General features: G+C 44.5%; 1 protein-coding gene and 1 long non-coding RNA gene across 6 annotated transcripts in view; both read left to right on the forward strand.

Annotated features, from left to right (window-relative positions):
- The window catches only part of CPNE4 (copine 4), a 246331-nt gene that overhangs the window by 176591 nt on the left and 50637 nt on the right, over nt 1-19103 (forward strand). For all 5 annotated transcript variants that reach the window (XM_083578069.1, XM_083578073.1, XM_083578070.1 and 2 more), the window contains 2 exons: nt 8121-8204; nt 11397-11486. In XM_083578069.1, the coding sequence (XP_083434195.1) occupies nt 8121-8204; nt 11397-11486 (174 nt within the window). The remainder of the gene's footprint in view (nt 1-8120; nt 8205-11396; nt 11487-19103) is intronic.
- LOC310745633 overlaps nt 1-19103 on the forward strand; it is a 233552-nt gene that overhangs the window by 120703 nt on the left and 93746 nt on the right. The gene's annotated exons all lie outside the window — the stretch shown is intronic.

Consider the following 19103-nt stretch of genomic DNA (forward strand, 5'->3'; position numbering starts at 1 on the left):
TTCTCATGTAGCAACTGGGGGACAGAGACAGTAATGACCTGTGGCCCTCCAGATATTGTTAGACAACAAGTCCCATCAGTCTCAGGCAGCATGGTCAGAAATGATGGGGAATCTAGTCCAGCTGCACCTGGCGAATAGCAGGTCCCCTCTTTCCATTTTGGATGAAGAGCAGCTGTTGGGGTGCCAGCTGCAGGGCCTACTAGTGCTGACATTTCCCCCACCCCCACACTGAGTGGTAGATTTGGGAACCACTTTTTAAAACAAATCCCATAATGCTGAGGAGTGATGCTGCATTGTGAATACTCTGAGACTTTTAAATGTCTACCACTGCCACCACTAGTGAGATATGGAGGGTGACTGCCATGTTGTTGTCATTTAGTCGTGTCCGACTCTTTGTGACCCATGGACCAGAGCACGCCAGGCACTCCGGTCTTCCACTGCCTCCCACAGTTTGGTCAAACTCATGCTGGTAGCTTTGAGAACACTGTCCAACCATCTTGTCCTCTGTCGTCCCCTTCTCCTTGTGCCCTCCATCTTTCCCAACATCAGGGTCTTTTCCATGGAGTCTTCTCATGAGGTGGCCAAAATATTGGAGTCTCAGCTTCAGGATTTGTCCTTCCAGTGAGCATTCAGGGCTGATTTCCTTAAGAATGGAGGACCCTCTCAATCCTGGTACCAGCCTGGAGGTCTGTGCACAGGGTTGACTCCATTGCTGAGGCTCATATCCTTCAACCTATGAACTGCTCCTGCCTCTGTGCACCTGCTTATTGTACTGAGACCATTCATTTTAATTCAGTGGAACTATATTATCTTGAGGTCCAGGTGTAAATGCTTAAACACTGTTCCTTGCAGTCAAAGATTGCAGGCAATCAGGAAAGTAAAACCATGCGGGGAGCGGTGGAAGAAGGTCTGTTCACCTGGGGGAGATTATGACTATGAACAGCATTAGCCTGCAAAGACTGCATATGATTAGTAGCAGCAAATCTAATTAAAACTGCCAGAAATATTTAGGTGGGCAGAGTGTAATGATTTTGTAATTTGACTAAAGTGCAAAGGTTAATAGCATCCTTAAGTTAGGGATCTTTAATCATTCTAACTATCCAGGACCTTTGGTTTTGCCTCTCCTCTGAAAGGTGAATCGTGCTTCATTGGGGAGAGAACTACTAGTTCTCAATCTCCTTTGAAAACCTGCCTATTATATTTAACTCCTTGGCAGGGAGTTTGAGAGGCTAAATTTAAGCGTTTTCACACACACACGCATGCGAAGCCACACAGCACAAAATTATAGCAGGCTTGTTAGCTGTAGTTTGTGTTCTGGTGGTCATGCCAAAAATATATTTTTTTGAAAAGCACCCCCAAATTACAAAAGAGCAGGTGCACCCTTAGCTGATTTTCCTTTGTTTCCAAAAATGTACTCTATAATCTGGCGAAAACAATGCCCTTGCAGGCAGAGTTAACATTATAGCTGTTAAGGTCATTCAGAAGATTTGATCCCAAGTATGTATCAGGAGCAGAGAGACAGGAGTTCCACAGCCTTACAAGGAACATCAAAACAGAGGAGAATATGCACCAGTGGTGTTGTTTTTTTTAGAAGACTGTGCTAATGTGTTCGGCAGATGAGCTCTCTCCATCAGTTGAATAAAAGCCAATCTACCCATTCTGTATAATCATGCGGTACAGCTCTCTCAAGATTGTATCACTGGAGAATGTTTGTGAATGCTTACCTGCTTACCACCCTGGAGAAGAACCTTCACTGCATTTAGGAAAATGGATAGGCTAGAACAGACATCTCTCTAATTCTGATGTTCAAGCCGTGAGTGCCATTGCTTGCACAGCCAAAACAGCACTACTATCTCACAAGGGATAGGTAGCAGCAGGATTGGGGGAGCCCCATGTTTTGCAGGAGATACAATCTTTAGGAACCTTTGCCCACCAAGGTGGAAACCCAAACACACATCCCAATGAGAACTGAGTTCACTCAGTGGTTGCTGTATGTTGCAGGTGGGTGGGGGTGAAATGCAAAGCCAGATACAGTGGTACCTCGGGTTATGAACTTAATTCGTTCTGGAGGTCCTTTCTTAACCCGAAACCGTTCTTAACCTGAGGCGCGCTTTCGCTAATGGGGCCTCCTGCTGCCGGCGCGCGATTTCCGTTCTCATCCTGGGGCAAATTTCATAACCTGAGGTACTACTTCTGGGTTAGTGGAGTTTGTAACCCGAAGCGTTTGTAACCCGAGGTGTTTGTAACCCGGGGTACCACTGTACAAGAGAGAATGTCACAGAATGCTTCATGCTGCCTTATCTTGCTGCAGCTCTCACTTGTTTCACACAGGGAAGATTTTTTACAAGCATTTAAATGTAAATGCCCAGAGTAATGCACCCTCATGATTATTATGGCTATGTAAAAGGATTCTTTGTTAAAATAAGACTATTACATGATAATTCAGGATCAGGGCAGATTAATCTTGAGTAACGTAGGCTTACCTGTCTTCATAGGCCTTGGTTGGCATTGTAGATATCTGACTGAAAATGGGTTTCTTTTAGGGGAAGAGAAAGCTCTAGGAGAAATAAGGTGGTGGGAGTCTCCTTCTCACTCTACCCAGCAATTGCAGCTTCCTTTTGGGGTGCTGCTCTGCACCCCAAAAGAAGGGATGAGCAAGAGAAAGAGAGAGAAAAGAAAAGCCTTGTGTACCTTTGTGTCAGAACAAAGAACTTGAGAGAGGGCTTATCCACACTTCCCTTTTGCCTTACCCTTTCCATGCACAGGTCCACACTTACATAAAAACTCTGTGCCCGGGTATGTCTGTGTGTTGTTGTTGTTTTTATCCTGGAGTTTCCCCCGCGAAACGCTGCTCTTTGGCGTTCAATCGGAGCAAATGTCAGTTCATGTTTTTCATAGGTTACTTGCTCCCATTGAGTTTTAAAGAGAGTGTTTTTGTGGGGAATCCTCTGGAGCAAAAGAAAAGGTGACTGGGGGACGGGCCTGGGTCACTGAGCTTTAAAGCATGGAGCATGCCTGGAAAGAGCAAACATAGGCGCTCATCATCCAAAGCAGCTGCTGTGGTTCAAATGCCCCAACTCTGTGCCATCATCATCATTTTCATCATTTTCAATTTGTATACTGCCTTTCTATCTTACAATACTCAAGGCGGTTTACAAGCTGAAGAAACGAAAGATGTACATCTTATAACAATCTAATGCAATACAAAAATGTGATAATAAGACATAACTTTAAAATAGGCAACCTCCATCAAAAAGTATCATTCAACAATCGTTGTTGTTTAGTCGTTTAGTCGTGTCCGACTCTTCGTGACCCCATGGACCAGAGCACGCCAGGCACTCCTGTCATCCACTGCCTCCCGCAGTTTGGTCAGACTCATGTTTGTAGCTTCAAGAACACTGTCCAACCATCTTGTCCTCTGTCATCCCCTTCTCCTTGCGCCCTCCATCTTTCCCAACATCAGGGTCTTTTCCAGGGAGTCTTCTCTTCTCTTCAACAATCATTAGAATAGTATAAAATAATAATATCGACATATAAAAGTTAAACAGAAATCCACTCAACAGTTACAATAATATCTAAACTATAATTAACAATGGCAAGCCACAATACATAAAACAATACAATACACATTGAGAAGCAGAGAGTGGGGCAAGGCAGGTGGAAGGAAGCCTTGCCTGATGGAGTCTCTCCCCTCATACTGATGCCCCTTTTGGCCCTCCCACCTGCCTGATCCTTCAGCTGCAGGTTTATCTGATGGCAGCGATTGGCCTGAAAGCCACCCACCATTTTAAATTTACCATGATGCCCTTGGTGGCACTATGTCAGAGCAGTATGAGCAATTTTAAATGGCAGGGAACTCAAAGTTGTTCGTCGTCGATCCTGGTGCTTCTACTACCCACTGCCAGTAAGCCCTGCTGGTGTCAATCGGATTCACCAGGATCCAATTTGCCAGGAGTCTCCTCAGACCTGGAGGTGGCCTTCTATGTGTCCATCTCCCTGGATGGAAATACAGTTGACTCACAACTTCTGCGGGAATTACACTCTGGAGATTGCGTGTAAGGTCAAAATTGTGTATTGTTGGAACAAGCCTAGCGCCAACCCGGTATGACCACCTGCAACTTTCTGAAGCTGCTGTGCAGAGAGAGCCTGCCACAAGGTGGAGAACTTAAAAGCCTTGCCTGCTGGGAAATAGGAAGGTCTCGCGCAAGTTTAGGGAGGCTCTTGCAAGATCTTGGACAGCCACGCGAGGTCTCGCAAAAGCCTCTCAGCACCAAGCAAGCAACTCTGAGAACTTAAGAGCTCTTTCTGTGCATGGAAAATCTGATGGAGAAAGAGCTTTAAATCTCTCCACCTTGCGTGTGCTTAATTTGTGCTTGATTTCGGGTGGCCCACCACCAAACGTGTAAAGCTGCGATCGTAAAAGTTAAAGGTGCACAAGTTGTGAGTTGACTGTATGGAAAATGGTAGTCAAAATTAGCAGGATGGCAGCAAAAGTGGCAACAGATAAATAAGTAGTTTTCCACGGTGGTTTGTAACTGTACACAATAAACTACGTAGGAATAAGGACTACATGTTTGATTTTAATGTAATTTAATGAAACTTCTATCCCACCTTTGCTCCTTTGAGCTTAAGGCTTACATTGTTCTGTTCTTCCCTATTTTATCCTTACAGCAGCCTTGTGCGGTAGGTTAGGCTGAGAGAAAAAGGCAGGCTCAGGGTCACCCAGTGAGTTTCATGGTGGAGCAAGGATTTGAACCATGGTCTCCCAGGTTCTAGTCCAACACTCTAACCACTACACCATACTGTGTACTTTGCAGTTATTTTGTACCTAGTACCTAATTCTGCCTTTATGCAGTACGACAGAATAAACACTTTTCTCTCAAGCTCGCTTGAATGGGCATCAAACAATACTTTCAATGCCAAATTAAAATCCACGATAAACCTATGATAAAATATTTGCATGCCTATCCTCCCAGAGAATTGTATATGTTTGGCATATACACATACGTATGTTGTTATTGACAGAGTTATAAAAATATTGTGAAACTAGAATGCTGTTAAACCTTTTATTTCTATAAAGAGGTCTTCTCCTGCTGTGGCACAACAAAATGAAATTGAACATGCTATTAGGCCCAGTTTACCATCTTAATAAACATTTTGGAAATATCATTGAATGGAGATCTGCTGAATCAGAGCAAGCGGAAAAATATTTCCTTAAGCAAGAGTTATTCTGGATTGTTACCAGGCAATAATAGTATCAGAAGCTGTGTTTATAACATTACTTTATAAATAATTAGTGTTTGCATTATGCATTTAAAGAGCTTTTATGAAACAATGCATCCTAGTTTCCTCTCCTCTCCCTTGGCAGAGTCTAATTATTAAAGATGAGTGTGTAATTCAAATTGCCCAGGGTGAGCCCTCTTATTTTCTGTTATTTAAATTTTGGTCCAGTACATCGGCTTATCATATTGTATATCAACATTCCCCACCAGGCTAAACATATTTTGTTTTCCCACTACACTAGAGTCTTGCCTTTTAAGGGGAGGGAGGGGGAAAGGAGAATGAGCTTTAATTAGTTTGGGATCAAATTCATAAATACGTTCTACAGAAAATGTAACTGGACTTCCTTGCAGACCTCAGCTCAGTAGCAGAGCATGTGTCTTGTATGCAGAAAGTCCCAGGTTCCATCCTCAAAATCTCTCGTTAGGACTGGAAAATACTGGGACCATGCTGGGATAGATGGCCCAAATAGTCTGATTCAGGATAAGGCAGCTTCCTGTGATCTTAAGTTAATTTATTTCTACAGTGGCAGCATGCTACTCACAAATTTTAGCATTGCACAAGGTGCCATTGAAATTTGAGAGCCCAAAGTCTGCCACTGTTCAAGGCCAAAACTTGATGCCCCCCCCCCACTGAGCCCAAAGCTGCCTTCCCAAAGCTGGGTAAGCAAGGCAGTGTAAGGAGGTGTAAGGGCTCTGGAAGAGTCCTAGAGCCCTTCCTTCCCAAAGCTGCCAAAAGCTAACTAGGCTTTGGGAAGGAGGTGGGGAACTCTAGGACCTTGACAGAGCCCTCACACTTCCTTCTCAAAGCAAGGGCTTACTAGGCTTTGGGAAGGAGGCGGGAAGGTACCCCCTCGGCTCAGCATCCAGGGGGGTGGGACCAGTGGTGCTTCCCTAAATCCGCCTCTGCTACAACTCTCATTGGCCCCGCCCAGCAATCCTGGGAGATTGTAGTCCAAAGTGTCTGGAGTGTACCAGGTTGGCGGAGCCTGCCATATGGTTTGAATCCAGATTTAGCCATAAAGTTCCATAGATTTCAGTGGGTCTACTCTAGCTATGACTTGAGTCTGAATCCAGCCCTGTAGGTGAAGCAGCCTTCATACTGGAAATCAATATACAAGCAGGCAATTCTTTTGCACTAAAAGGCCAGAGTTAAACAATACCGAGTCTCAACGAACCTGAAAATAGTGCTACGAATCTTGCTGCAATTTATAGTCATGGGAAACCTGACAAGAAGGGACAGATTGAGAGCCACCCTATGGTTGAAGGAGCAGGTGTTCTCCTCTTCCCCACACACATAATGTTGCCTTTGGTGTGGGCATTCCATATGGATGTGCCGTTGTGCAGGTGTCAAATTCACATGAATCCTCGCCTTTGGAAGCAGAAGAATTTCACAAATCTGGTATTTGTATGACTGAACGTTCTATGATGCTTTCTGGAACTGAAAAACAGCAAGGTGGGAGGTTACTCTGTTCAGAAGCAGGATTCTGGCTATATGTGAGGAAGATTTAGCAACTGAAAAATAACTGGATGCAGCCTTCAAATAAAGGGTTGTTCGCAAAGTAGGACATATTGCCACACTCCCATCCTAGTGACTTGACTCTCACCTCCTAGAGAGGCACATCTAGAACCCTCTCTGACAGAGGCCTTTGTCCTATTGGATTGCCATCCACCGTAAGTCAAAATCAGGGCCACCCGGAAGAAAGCAGGCATATTTACTCAGAGATTAAAGAGAAACAGGTCACATCCACACCATACATTTAAAGCACTATTTTACCACTTTAACAGTCATGAATCCTGGAGTTGGTGGTGCTGAGAATTACTAGATCGCTCTCATCCCCCCAAAGAGCTTCAATTCCCAAAGAGTTACCTGTTGTTGTTGTTTAGTCGTTTAGTCGTGTCCGACTCTTCGTGACCCCATGGACCAGAGCACGCCAGGCACTCTTGTCTTCCACTGCCTCCCGCAGTTTGGTCAAACTCATGCTGGTAGCTTCGAGAACACTGTCCAACCATCTCGTCCTCTGTCGTCCCCTGCTCCTTGTCCCCTCCATCTTTCCCAACATCAGGGTCTTTTCCAGGGAGTCTTCTCTTCTCATGAGGTGGCCAAAGTATTGGAGCCTCAGCCATCTGTCCTTCCAGTGAGCACTCAGGGCTGATTTCCTTCAGAATGGAGAGGTTTGATCTTCTTGCAGTCCATGGGACTCTCAAGAGTCTCTTCCAGCATCAGAGTGCTGGAGGAGAACAAGAATTCCCTAGGAAGAAGGATTGACAAAACACTCTACAAACTGTAGCTCTGCTACAGTTCTTTCCTAACAGCTCTCAGCACTCTTAGCAAAGTACAGTTCCCATTATCCTTTGGGGGAAGCCATGACAGTTAAAGTTGTATCGTGGGGCATCTAAATGCATGGTACAGATTTGGCCATAGTGTGGTCATGTGTCCTACTGGGAAGAGTTGTGTCCTCTGCTCCAAGGTCTGTCAGAGGATAATCCTGTATTTGAAGGCAACCTAGTTGCAGGCTGCATTCAAGATAACAAACCAGACCAAGGGAGAGCAGGGGCCTGGAAGTTTCCTCTTAGCAGGCTGAGAAGGCACACTGATCTCACTATGGTGAGATGCAATGTGCTTCTATTTAAATTATAGGAATTATTTCTAAACATACAGGTGTGCACATAAACAAGCATATGCAAATTTTATGCAACTCTTCCTCTTCTGATATATTTTGGTAATGTCACTCTACAATGGAATGAACTTTCATTTTCCTTCAGGAGGGGAGCAGAGAGATTGTGTGGATAAAATCAAATAAGCCTGGAAGAATAACGATCTACATGTTTCGATTTCAGGATTTCTTCAGCAAATCCGATCCATTTCTGGAAATTTTCCGGATGAATGATGATGCCACTCAGCAGCTTGTCCACAGGACTGAGGTGAGAAATGAGCCCGTTTTGAACTCAGCTGGGCACAGCTGTCTATGACAAGGAAGAGAGGGCTCTTTTTGTTTTTACTTAAGTCAAACTTTATAGGATGTTAGAAAGCAACCCGCTTTTACTTCGTTTTGCATTATTGTGCCCCCCGCCCCGGTAGGCTTATAATTTTGGTTGCTGTGGGGGAGATTTAGGGTCTTTTGAAATAATATAAACTGCTAGACCGGGGTCAGCAAACTTTTTCAGCAGGGGGCCGGTCCACTGTCCCTCAGACCTTGTGGGGGGCCAGACTATATTTTGAAGAGACACGAATTCCTATGCCCCACAAATAACTCGGAGATGCATTTTAAATAAAAGCAGACATTCTACTCATGTAAAAACACCAGGCAGGCTCCACAAATAACCCAGAGGTGCATTTTAAATAAAAGGACACATTCTACTCATGTAAAAACATGCTGATTCCTGGACCATCCGCGGGCCAGATTTAGAAGGCGATTGGGACGGATCCAGGCCCCGGGCCTTAGTTTGCCTACCCATGTGCTAGACTTTTAGTGCTTTACCAGTGTCTTGTGTGCTGGGGCTGCCCTCTGGACAATGGCACTGTTGCTGCTTACAAGAATTGTGCAGGGACTGTGCAAGAATGCCAGCAGAGCTAATTCAGTCTCACTAAGTGACAGTGATGCCAGTGTTGGGGTGTATGTGTGTGTGCATGCTCCTCTGTGGCACTGCCTGACACGCCAACCACTCATGACTACTGGTGGCATGGATCCAGCAAGACTCGCATAATATCCTGTCCCCATGCAGTTGAAGAGAAGTAGCCTTGCTGAACAGGAACAAAAGGAATCACTTTGCTCTGGTCTGGGAAGAAAGCAGTACCCCATTAATTGGGAGGGTGTGTTTCTGCACCCTCATTCCACTCGGAAAGGAGACTAGACTTCAAAGAAGTGATTTAAACAAAGGTGGATGGGAGGGGGAAATAAAAACCTCTTGGGCATTGCTCTGTGAAAGAAGAGGCAGTTTTGCCATTCTGCTCTGTCACGTCAGCAGTCCTGCGCTTCAGTAGCACATTAAGCATGTGCCTGGACTCAGGAGAAGTAAGCAAGCAATAGTAATGCACAAAATGGTGCAGTTGCTGGGGGGAATGTAGCTATGTCAGGGTCGCAGCCACGTATTGGATAGTACCAGTCACGTCACAAATGATTAGCGGCCCACCTCTTTCCATTTCCCTGCTCACGTGATCATTTGGGGAAGGTTATTCAAGACTTCCATTGAGGCTCCTCAAGTTGTACGTTTAAAGTGATGGGTGGTGGGTGCTTTCTCTCCCCTTGTTTCTTAATCCATCTTTATTCTAGTGTTTCCACAATAGTGAGCTATGTTGTTGCCAACAGTACTCTGAAATATATATAGCATTTGATGAAGGGCGCTCATAGCAGCCAAAAGGTTCCCTCACAGAAGTGATTCAGTAGTCAAGGTGAGATGATGATGATGATGAAGATATAATAATAATAATAATAATAATAATAATAATAATAATAATTTATTATTTATACCCCACCCATCTGGCTGGGTTTCCCCAGCCATTCTGGGCAGCTTCCAACAAAACACTAAAATACAATAACCTATTAAACATTAAAAGATTCCCTAAACAGGGCTGCCTTCAGATGTCTTCTAAAAGTTTGGTAGTTATTTTTCTCTTTGACATCTGGTGGGAGGGCATTCCACAGGGCAGGTGCCACTACCGAGAAGGCCCTCTGCCTGGTCCCCTGTAACTTGGCTTCTCGTAGCGAGGGAGCCGCCAGAAGGCCCTTGGTGCTGGACCTCAGTGAGAGGTGGCTGTTTAGGTCCAAACAGATATATAGCCACCAGTAGCCATTATTCTGTGCATCGCCAGTCGCATTCAGAGCCAGAAATGTCAATTTGAGGGACATTTGTTACTATTTCCTCCAAATGAGATAGACATTCTTCACTCCTCACATACCATGCTATTTAGCAAGCATTGGCCTTCTTGAGCTGCTCCAAGGGGAAAGCTTATACAGTGGTGCCTTGCAAGACGAAATTAATTCGTTCCACAAGTTTTTTCTTCTTGCGAGTTTTTCGTCTGCGAAGCACGGTTTCCCATAGGAATGCATTGAAAATCAATTAATGCGTTCCTATGGAGACCGCCTTCAGACCAGGTCCGGGGACAGTCTGTCCCCGGACCTCTTCTGAAGGCTGGCGGGGGGAGGACTTTTCTCCCCACCGCCAGCCTTCAGAACAGCCTTCTGAAGGCTGGCGGTGGGAAGAAAAGCCCTTCTCCCGCCGCCAGCCTTCAGAAGAGTTCCCCCAGGGCTGCCTAGGCTGCGGATAGCAGCCTGCTGCCCCGCGCGAGGGGCGCTTTGCTTCAGAGTGCCCCTCGCACGGGGCAGACATTCGCAGCTTGGGGAGCCCTGCAGGAGTTCCCCGCAGGGCTCTCCAAGCTGCGGATAGCAGCCTGCTGCTCCGCGCGAGGGGCGCTCTGCTTAAGAGGGAACTGGGGGAACTCTTCTGAAGGCTGGCGGCGGGAGAAGGGCTTTTCTTCCCACCGCCAGCCTTCAGAACAGCCTTCTGAATGTTGGCGGTGGGGAGGAAAACCTACCTCCCACCGCAAGTCTTCAAGACAGGTCCGGGAACAGAGGAGAAGGCACGCTGCACTTCCCTGCTGTCCCCGGAGATTTCCCTATGGGCTTTCGTCTTGCGAAGCAAGCCCATAGGGAAATTCGTCTTGCGAAGCCACTAAAAAATCAGAAAACCCTTTCGTCTTGCTGGTTTTTCGTTTAGCGAGGCATTCGTCTTGCGGGGCACCACTGTATAGGCTTGCAGGTAGCTCCCTCACCTGAAACATGTACCACCTACCATAGGCTTTCAACTCCTTTGGCAACAGGTAATTCTCCTCTCTCTGTTCATATATAGGGTGAGTCCTTTAAACTAGGCCCCGTGGACAAAATAAATTATCAAATAGAGCATAATAAGAAGCATGCTCAATATTATGTTGACTTTATTGCCTAGCATATAGCCACAAAAAGTATACAAAAAAATGAATAATGCCTAAAGATACTGTTTCTTTTGCTCAGTTAAAAAAAAATTGTGATAATAGAACTTCATTTGCAAGTGATAATTATTGGTGTTTAGCATTTTGGTTTTGAAATATGTTTATAGTCCTTTTCTTCTCATTCATAGGTGGTGATGAATAACTTAAACCCAGCCTGGAAGTCATTTAAGGTGTCTGTAAATTCACTCTGCAGCGGAGATCAGGATCGCAGGCTGAAGGTTGGTGGTCTCTATCAAGTGTGGAACAAGTTTTTTTTTTCCTATTTAAAAAAAATCTCTTTAAAAACTTTGAAATTAAAGACTGCCACTAAACACACACACACACACACACACACACACACACTCCTTTGACTTGAAGTACATCATCTTGCAGAATTATTTATGCTTTGGCAGTTTGAATTGAAACCCACACAGCAGTGCATTTCCTTAATGATTGTGCATAATATTGTAAAAGGTCTCTCGGTGTAACACCACTTAAGCCAACAGAATTGAAATATTTTAGAAAGCAAAAATAAGGGGCCTACGTGTGTCAATGAGCTTTGCAGGCATGCTGCTCAAAAACTGATCTATCTAAAATCCGAACAATATTAGAGCAATCGGGCTGTGTTGTTCCCCCTATGCCCTCCTTTCACACGAAAAGGGTTATCTTCAGGTCAAGTGAATTAATACAAAGAGAAAATAGCCTGATCTAAAACCACCCTGGAGTTTTAATGTGAGTTTGGGCTCAGCTCTGGAATCTGATTCTGGAGCTGCAGGTCTCCTTCTCCGCCCAGAGATAAGTAAGCATCAGTGGGGTGGGGTTTTGGGGTGGAGGCACTGTGTCCATTCCTGGTTGAAGGCAGGTCTAGACAGCAACACACAGACACACACTGCATGTGCACACAAGATCTATGCAGATCAGTTGAGGGAGAGGGCTATTGCCCTCTCTTTTTCTCATCAAACAATCAAGCTGATCAACAGAGAGGGGGCAATTTTCACCCTTCTGCACTGTGCCCACTTGTCAGGAGCCGGAGCTGGTTCAGCAATAAAACACCTGGTGTCAGTGAACTCTTTATTCAAAGAAACCAAAACAACTCAGACCTAGCGATTGCAGCAACTCTTCCCAGTAGGTCTTGCCACAGCAAGGCAGTTGTGAGGATTGAAGTTCCCTGCCTTCCACTGCTCTCTAAGGCTTCTCCTCCCTTGGGTCCTTCCGCAGCCACCTGAGGCTCCTTCGTCTTATCTCTCTTTGCCCCACCCTCTTCATTTCTCTGTATGTTCTGGGAGACCAGGGGGGATTCCCTGGATTCTTCAGCAGCCTGCTTCATCTCTGCTGGCCACCCTCCTCTCCTGCCTCTGAGTCTGGATTGCTCTCTGCCACAGCCTCTTCCTGCTCACTAAACCCTGTTGCTTCTTCAGCTTCTGACACCTCCTCCTCCCAGTCTGCCCCCTCTTCTCCCTCTGACCACTCACCATTGTCCCACCACCAATCCCCTGGCTCTGAGCCTTCTTCCTCTGGGGGTTCCCCAGCGGGTGCCTCCCGCCACTCCCCTTTCCTTTTCTTTTTGCAATCACCTGTAGGATCTTGGAGGGCAACATAAATTATTTGCTTGGGATGCTGGATGAGCCCCTTGACTTGGAGGTTAGCCAACCCTTACCGAAAGGATGCCCGAGCTCTCTTCAGTTTTTTCTCACCTGTTGTGGAAAATCCAGCTGAAAGGGACTGCAGGGCCCTGCAACTAGAGATGGAGGAGGCAAACTTAACCTAATTTGCACCTTCCTGTATGGTTCTAAGCCTCCACAAGTAGGGGTGGGGAACGACACTCTCCCCACTGCAAAAGTTGCAGCTGAACTCGTGATCCGAACTGGCTCATGTCCCCTATGTCATGGGCAGTGGTTACTATAATTCCCCATATATATTGCAAAGGACTCGTTGGTTTAATTACTAGTATAGATTTGTGTCAATTATTCTGCCTCAGAGACACTTTGAAGATCAAAAGACAGTGTAAGCGGCGTCTATTAGCTGGTCTAATAACTTGGATTTCTCAGGAGATGTGCTATCAGGGAAATAAAATAACGGCACCGCTCTTTGGGTCTCCACGGACTCTTCTGTTTTAGAGACATGGCAGGCTGAGGGTGAAGGGTGGCAGTGAATAGCTCCTGCCCATAATGGGATGAGGGCGTTCCGAGCCTCGCTCTCTCTGCTTGGCTGGCTTCTGGCAGGCAAGCGTGTTCTTTCAGCCTGACAGGCGCTTTTTCTCCAGATCACTGCCACAGCCCCACTGTGTTTTCGGAAACAGAGCACTTACAGCCTCTTGACACGCTGATGAGTCTGCAGACCTGGGCGGAAGATGCAGCAAGTAAACAAACGAATGATGCTGGACGTCTCAAGCCCCTGAGGCTGTGAGCCTTTTCAGAGACAGTGGGGGTTCCAGAGGTTGTTTCTGCACCTGATGCTGGTTAGAGAAAGGAGAAAGAAACCGATTCTCACTCCCCACCTGTCAGGGGACTGCCATCAAGAGGGGGGAGGGAGGGAGGGACGTACAGAGAGCCTCCCACTTTAATCAGCAGTAACACTTCGTCAGAGACGGGTGTCAGCAAAGCCTCAGGGGAAACGTAAGAAGAAAGGTGGGGAGAGGGGAGGCAGAGGCTCACAGACTTACCTGCGAGCCCCAACACTGATCCCAGGGAGACAAATAGGGATGCAGAGATGCAACTTCCATCGCCTAGTTTTGGCAGGGCTGTCAAGCGTAAGGAAAAAAGGTGGAGACTGGGCGTGTCGAGGTTCTTATGCTGGGGGGGGCGACACAGGAAAAGCACACTCTCGGAATCTGCTTGCGACTGAGGTAGTCATGAACTTTGGGTGTCAGCACTGTACATAGTTTGCACCAAATAAAACCTGCAAAAAGGCAGGTTGGAGTCCTGGCTGTTTACTCGTGAGCAACCATACTCATCCCTTACACCACACCACCCCAGGAAATAAAGGAGCACGGTGGCATTGTTGGAGTCAGGATGGTATTTTAGGAAGATGTACATAGTGATTTCTATCTTATGAGCTAGTTCTCTTTTTCTTTTTTTAGAAGGTGGTTTTATAAAACAGAATAAGTGCTATACATGGAAAGATTAACCTCTTCAGATACAGGAGGCTCCCCATGTCACAAGTATGCCTTCCAGGTCATGGAGCGAACAGACACCACACTGTGGCCCCTCTTCAGATCACAAGCTAACCCCTAATCTGATTGCCTGAAGTGGGCAATTATTTGCAGAAGAAAGGGAGAGTTCTTGGGAAAACATATTATTTGGAGAGGGGTGGGGGGAGCTTCCTAAGTACAGTGGTACCTCGGGTTAAGTACTTAATTCGTTCCGGAGGTCCGTTCTTAACCTGAAACTGTTCTTAACCTGAAGCATCGCTTTAGCTAATGGGGCCTCCCGCTGCTGCTGCGCCGCCGGAGCACGATTTCTGTTCTCATCCTGAAGCAAAGTTCTTAACCCGAGGTACTATTTCTGGGTTAGCGGAGTCTGTAACCTGAAGCGTATGTAACCCGAGCTACCACTGTAGCTGTAAGTACCCAGGTATATTTATTTAAGCATGTGAGATGGGTCCATTAGAATTTCATACAGGGATAGCTATAGTGATGCCCTGATATGATGATCATTTTGTTTTTATTGGGGGTTTTTAAATTTTGTTTGTTATACTGAATGTTTTAATTATCCCTTGTTTTGTGTTTATCCTTGAGTCTGCCTCTTCTTGACCATGTTTCACATACATAGCATTTTCGGTGGATTTTGGATTTATTTATTTTTTGCAGGGCCTTTGGCCACAAGCAGTACAAGTTTAAGCTAAGACTTAAGAACGTCTACTCCAATGTTCAATTTGTAGGACAGTTTCTGTTCTTTGCTTATTCTGAGGGTGGAAAAAGAATGCCCACCAATAGTTCACATCCATCATTATTAGTAATGAAAGATCAATATCGGAGAGCTGAATGCATTTATTACTTTGAAATTAACAGAGCTTGTGATCTACGGAAGCTCCTTGATATGACATTATTCATATCCCATCTTTTGATGTCCTGAAAGCCAAAAGATTGTGTCTTGCTAGTGCCTAAAGTCTTTGTGCTCATTGCCATTTCCTGGTTTAGATATCAGTGATACCATCTTTAAACAGAAATGATAAAATTAGTTTCTGCTAAAAAGCATTTTTGTGTGTGTGCAAATCTGTCTTTTTTGTCTCTCACTTATAAAACAAAGCTGAAAAGCCTGTATTCCGTTTTCTCTCAATTTGAACTTGCAAAGGACATTTGCAATTCAAAGTGTGTAGGGGTGACAGTTTGGTTCAGAGCCTAGATTCTCTTAAATTACCCAGGCCTGAAGAGTATTGGAAAACTGGCATCTTTAAAGACAAATGATCATAATATTACATTGGCAATAATGCCTGTATACTCCAAACTGACTCATTGAATCCCTGGTGTGAGTGAGAAGAGATAACTCAGAACTAGGAATGGATAGGTTGATCTATTTCTGACCTCTGTCAATTTTGTGTGCACTCAGTCATAAGTCCGTTCCATCCCATTTTTGCATTAATCTGTGATTTTTAAAAGAATCTATACCAAAAAAAAGCCCCATATTTACGTATGAATTTAATTTTGGTGAGAAAATACAATCAAAATCCACAAACATGAATTTCTAATCTGGTTTTCTCTAAAAGTCTGCATTTCTAGATGTGTTTTATCCTAATATGTGGATTTTATACAAGATTTGTATTTATTTATTTTTTGGAGCTGAAATATACATTGCAATACTCTGATAACTCCAAAATGAATGGTAACTGCATTCCGACCTGCACATTAGTTTGCGAAGTGCAAACCAGGTAGCTTCAGAACTAGAAGAGAACTAACAAGCTACACAGAACCATGTGGGGTCTACAGCTTGCTGGGACTTGATTGTGCACAGGAAGCCAACTTTGTTCCCTCTCCAAAAACATCCGCTGGACACTTCACTTTTTCAAAATCTCACTTTCTGTCGCTCAAAGATGATCTGTAATATATCCAAGAAATCTGGCTCTAAGGATCAAACTATATTGCTGTTGTTGGCACCCATCTGTCTCAAGAGACAATGGAGTGCGCCACTGGTGAAGTCAAACCGCTGGAGAATCACAGTGCCTGCTGTGGCTGCAGAGACTGCTAACTCATAACTGCTGCCTCCCATGTGAATTGACCTTTCCGGGGCGCAGGCCTTGGCAGTGTTGTATGGAGGTCCTTGTCTGCCCAGATGACAAGACCCCCAACTTTGACCTTGCTGGTGTGGGCCAAATACCATATTTTTCGCTCCATAAGGTGCACCGGACCATAGGGCGCACCTAGTTTTTAGAGGGGGAAATCAAGAAAAAAAATCTTATCAAGTCTGGTCAAACTCATGCTGGTTGCTTCGAGAACACTGTCCAACCAACTTTGTAACCAGAGGTTCAACTGAATAGAATCTGAATCACATGCACCACAAGGCCTATGCAGCCTCAACTTAAGATGGCTCCCCGGCCTGGCTTTGCACTGCAAAGTTTGCAGCAGCACGTGCAACAAAATGGCGTCCAGCATTCAAAAACCCCCTCAGCTTGCATTAACTAGCCACACACAAGGCATGCAAGCTCCACCCCCCAGTCGTTCTTAGACTTCTTATTGGGTGAGCAACACAGCCAAGCAGCACAGTTGGAGCCTCCCTCCTCCCTGGCCGGCAGGGAGGGAGGGAGAGGAGCTGCTTCCTTTGAAATTTAAGGGACATCATTTAAGGGACATTTAAGGGACATCCATCAATAAGGGACAGCAGCGGGACATGGCGCTGGAATAAGGAACTGTCCCTTCAAATAAGGGACACTTGACAGCTATGTTCTACTGGCAAGTTAAATGAATACCTTTTATTGCTTAGAGACATTTCAGTGGAATCGTATCTAGTCTTCTGGTTCATTGATACTCCCACTGTTAGTTTATATGTCAGTTAAGGGATGTTCACAACATGTATTACTTTAGTGCATCGCGTTGCTTGTTACCATTGTAGAAACTCAGAAGAGTGCGTATTCCAGGTGCAAAATGTTGGCCTCGGGAGCCTGCTTTAACCAAGCCTTTAATTTCAGACCTGCAATTATTATGAGAGTAATTGGTCCTATTTGGGCAACCTAGGTACCTGGTAAGGTATTCAAGACTAGCAGTTAAATATCTAAATTGGATGACCTATTTCCTCCTGCTGTAATTAAATTGTAAAATTTAGACAGAGGTGATTGAAAGTCCTGGTGCTACATTTTCTCTATTTAGGCCATCTCCGCCTCTCTTTATTTTTTTACCTCTTTAAAAATGTGTTTAAACCAATTCATTCCAAGCAGGCCTTTATAAAACAGTGGTGCTATATCATGCCCCTTTCCCTCAAATCCCGTGGTTTGTCTATCACCCAAAAAAACTTTTCCTTTTCTGGCTGGGACTGTTGGAAGATCCAGTCCAAAAATTTTGGAGATGCCAGTTTAGCTATAGCACATTCTAGACATAAACAATATTTTGCCCCATTCTGCAGACTACAGTCTGACAGATTATCAGTAGCTGAACAGCATTATTCTGATAAGCAATCATATCAACATAATGGTTTTAACATTTTTACAGAGATATCCCAGGCAGTCAAATCTATCGCTTCAAATCCCAGCAGGACTTAATATTTTCTGCGGGCTGAATTAACAAAAGAGCAGTGAAGGGCCTCGAGACATACAAAATTGTCCATTTAAACATTACTGCCATTAAGCATTCTCGATTTGACATGTTTTTAAAAAGGCTTTTTAATCTACCTGAATAACCAGGTCTTCTACAGAGAAAAGGGGAGACTAGGTGAGATTTCACAGTAGGATCATGAACAGGATGACCTTCTTCCATTTTGCTATAATTTTCAGCCAGGCAATATCAAATTACTATTTTTGAAATTCACCATATGGTGGCTTGTCATATGATGTTTTATAATCTGGTATGCTTATTTTCTTGGTTCAAAGTACGTGTGTGCTGAATTATCAGGGTAAGGATCATAAGTGTATCTCTCTTTTTTCCATTTTTAAAATATTTTTAATTAAATTTTCTAAATTACATTTCAAAGTATTCATTTAAACAACCTTAAATCAATGACTTCCATTCTTCTCCTTCCGTGGTTCATTTTGCATACCATACATCCCTGCATATTTTACATGAACTAAACCATTCTATATTCCATTGTTACATCCATCAAAACTTATTTACACTGTTCAATTTATCTCAATGCTACCACTGTTTTTAAATAAACACAATTTTCACCTATATATTCAGTAAACATTTTCCAGTCTTCTTTAAACATGCCTTCTTCTTGTTCTCTTATTCTATAAGTTAAGTCTGCAAGCTGCGCGTATTCCATCAGTTTAAGTTGCCATTCTTTTTTGGTTAGGACCTCGCTCGCTTTCCATTTTTGAGCTAACAAAACATGGGCCGTGGTAGACACCTGGGAATTTCCCTCTGAATTATCCCCAACAAAAAAGAGACTGAGGGTTTTTTTTTTGAAATATACTTTTTAAACATTTTTTTCAATTCATTATATATCATATCCCAATACTCTTTTACCCTTTTACAAGTCTAACACATATGGTAAAGCGTACCCTCATAAGTGTATCTCTGTGTAACAGCCATGGAGGAAAAGTCTACATCCAGTGGCCTTCAGCTCACATTATCAGGCCTTGGCTTAGTCTATGTTGGGCTGCATCTGGGGTCTGATTCAGGTACAGGCTTGTGAGCACCAGAAGGAACAGAAGCAATATATGTGTCAGAGACTGGTTGGGGTCAAGCACTAGTTCAGGCAGATGAGGGTCAG

Source organism: Podarcis filfolensis, assembly GCF_964270895.1.
Source record: "Podarcis filfolensis genome assembly, chromosome: 12".
Taxonomy (NCBI): Eukaryota; Metazoa; Chordata; class Lepidosauria; order Squamata; family Lacertidae; genus Podarcis; species Podarcis filfolensis.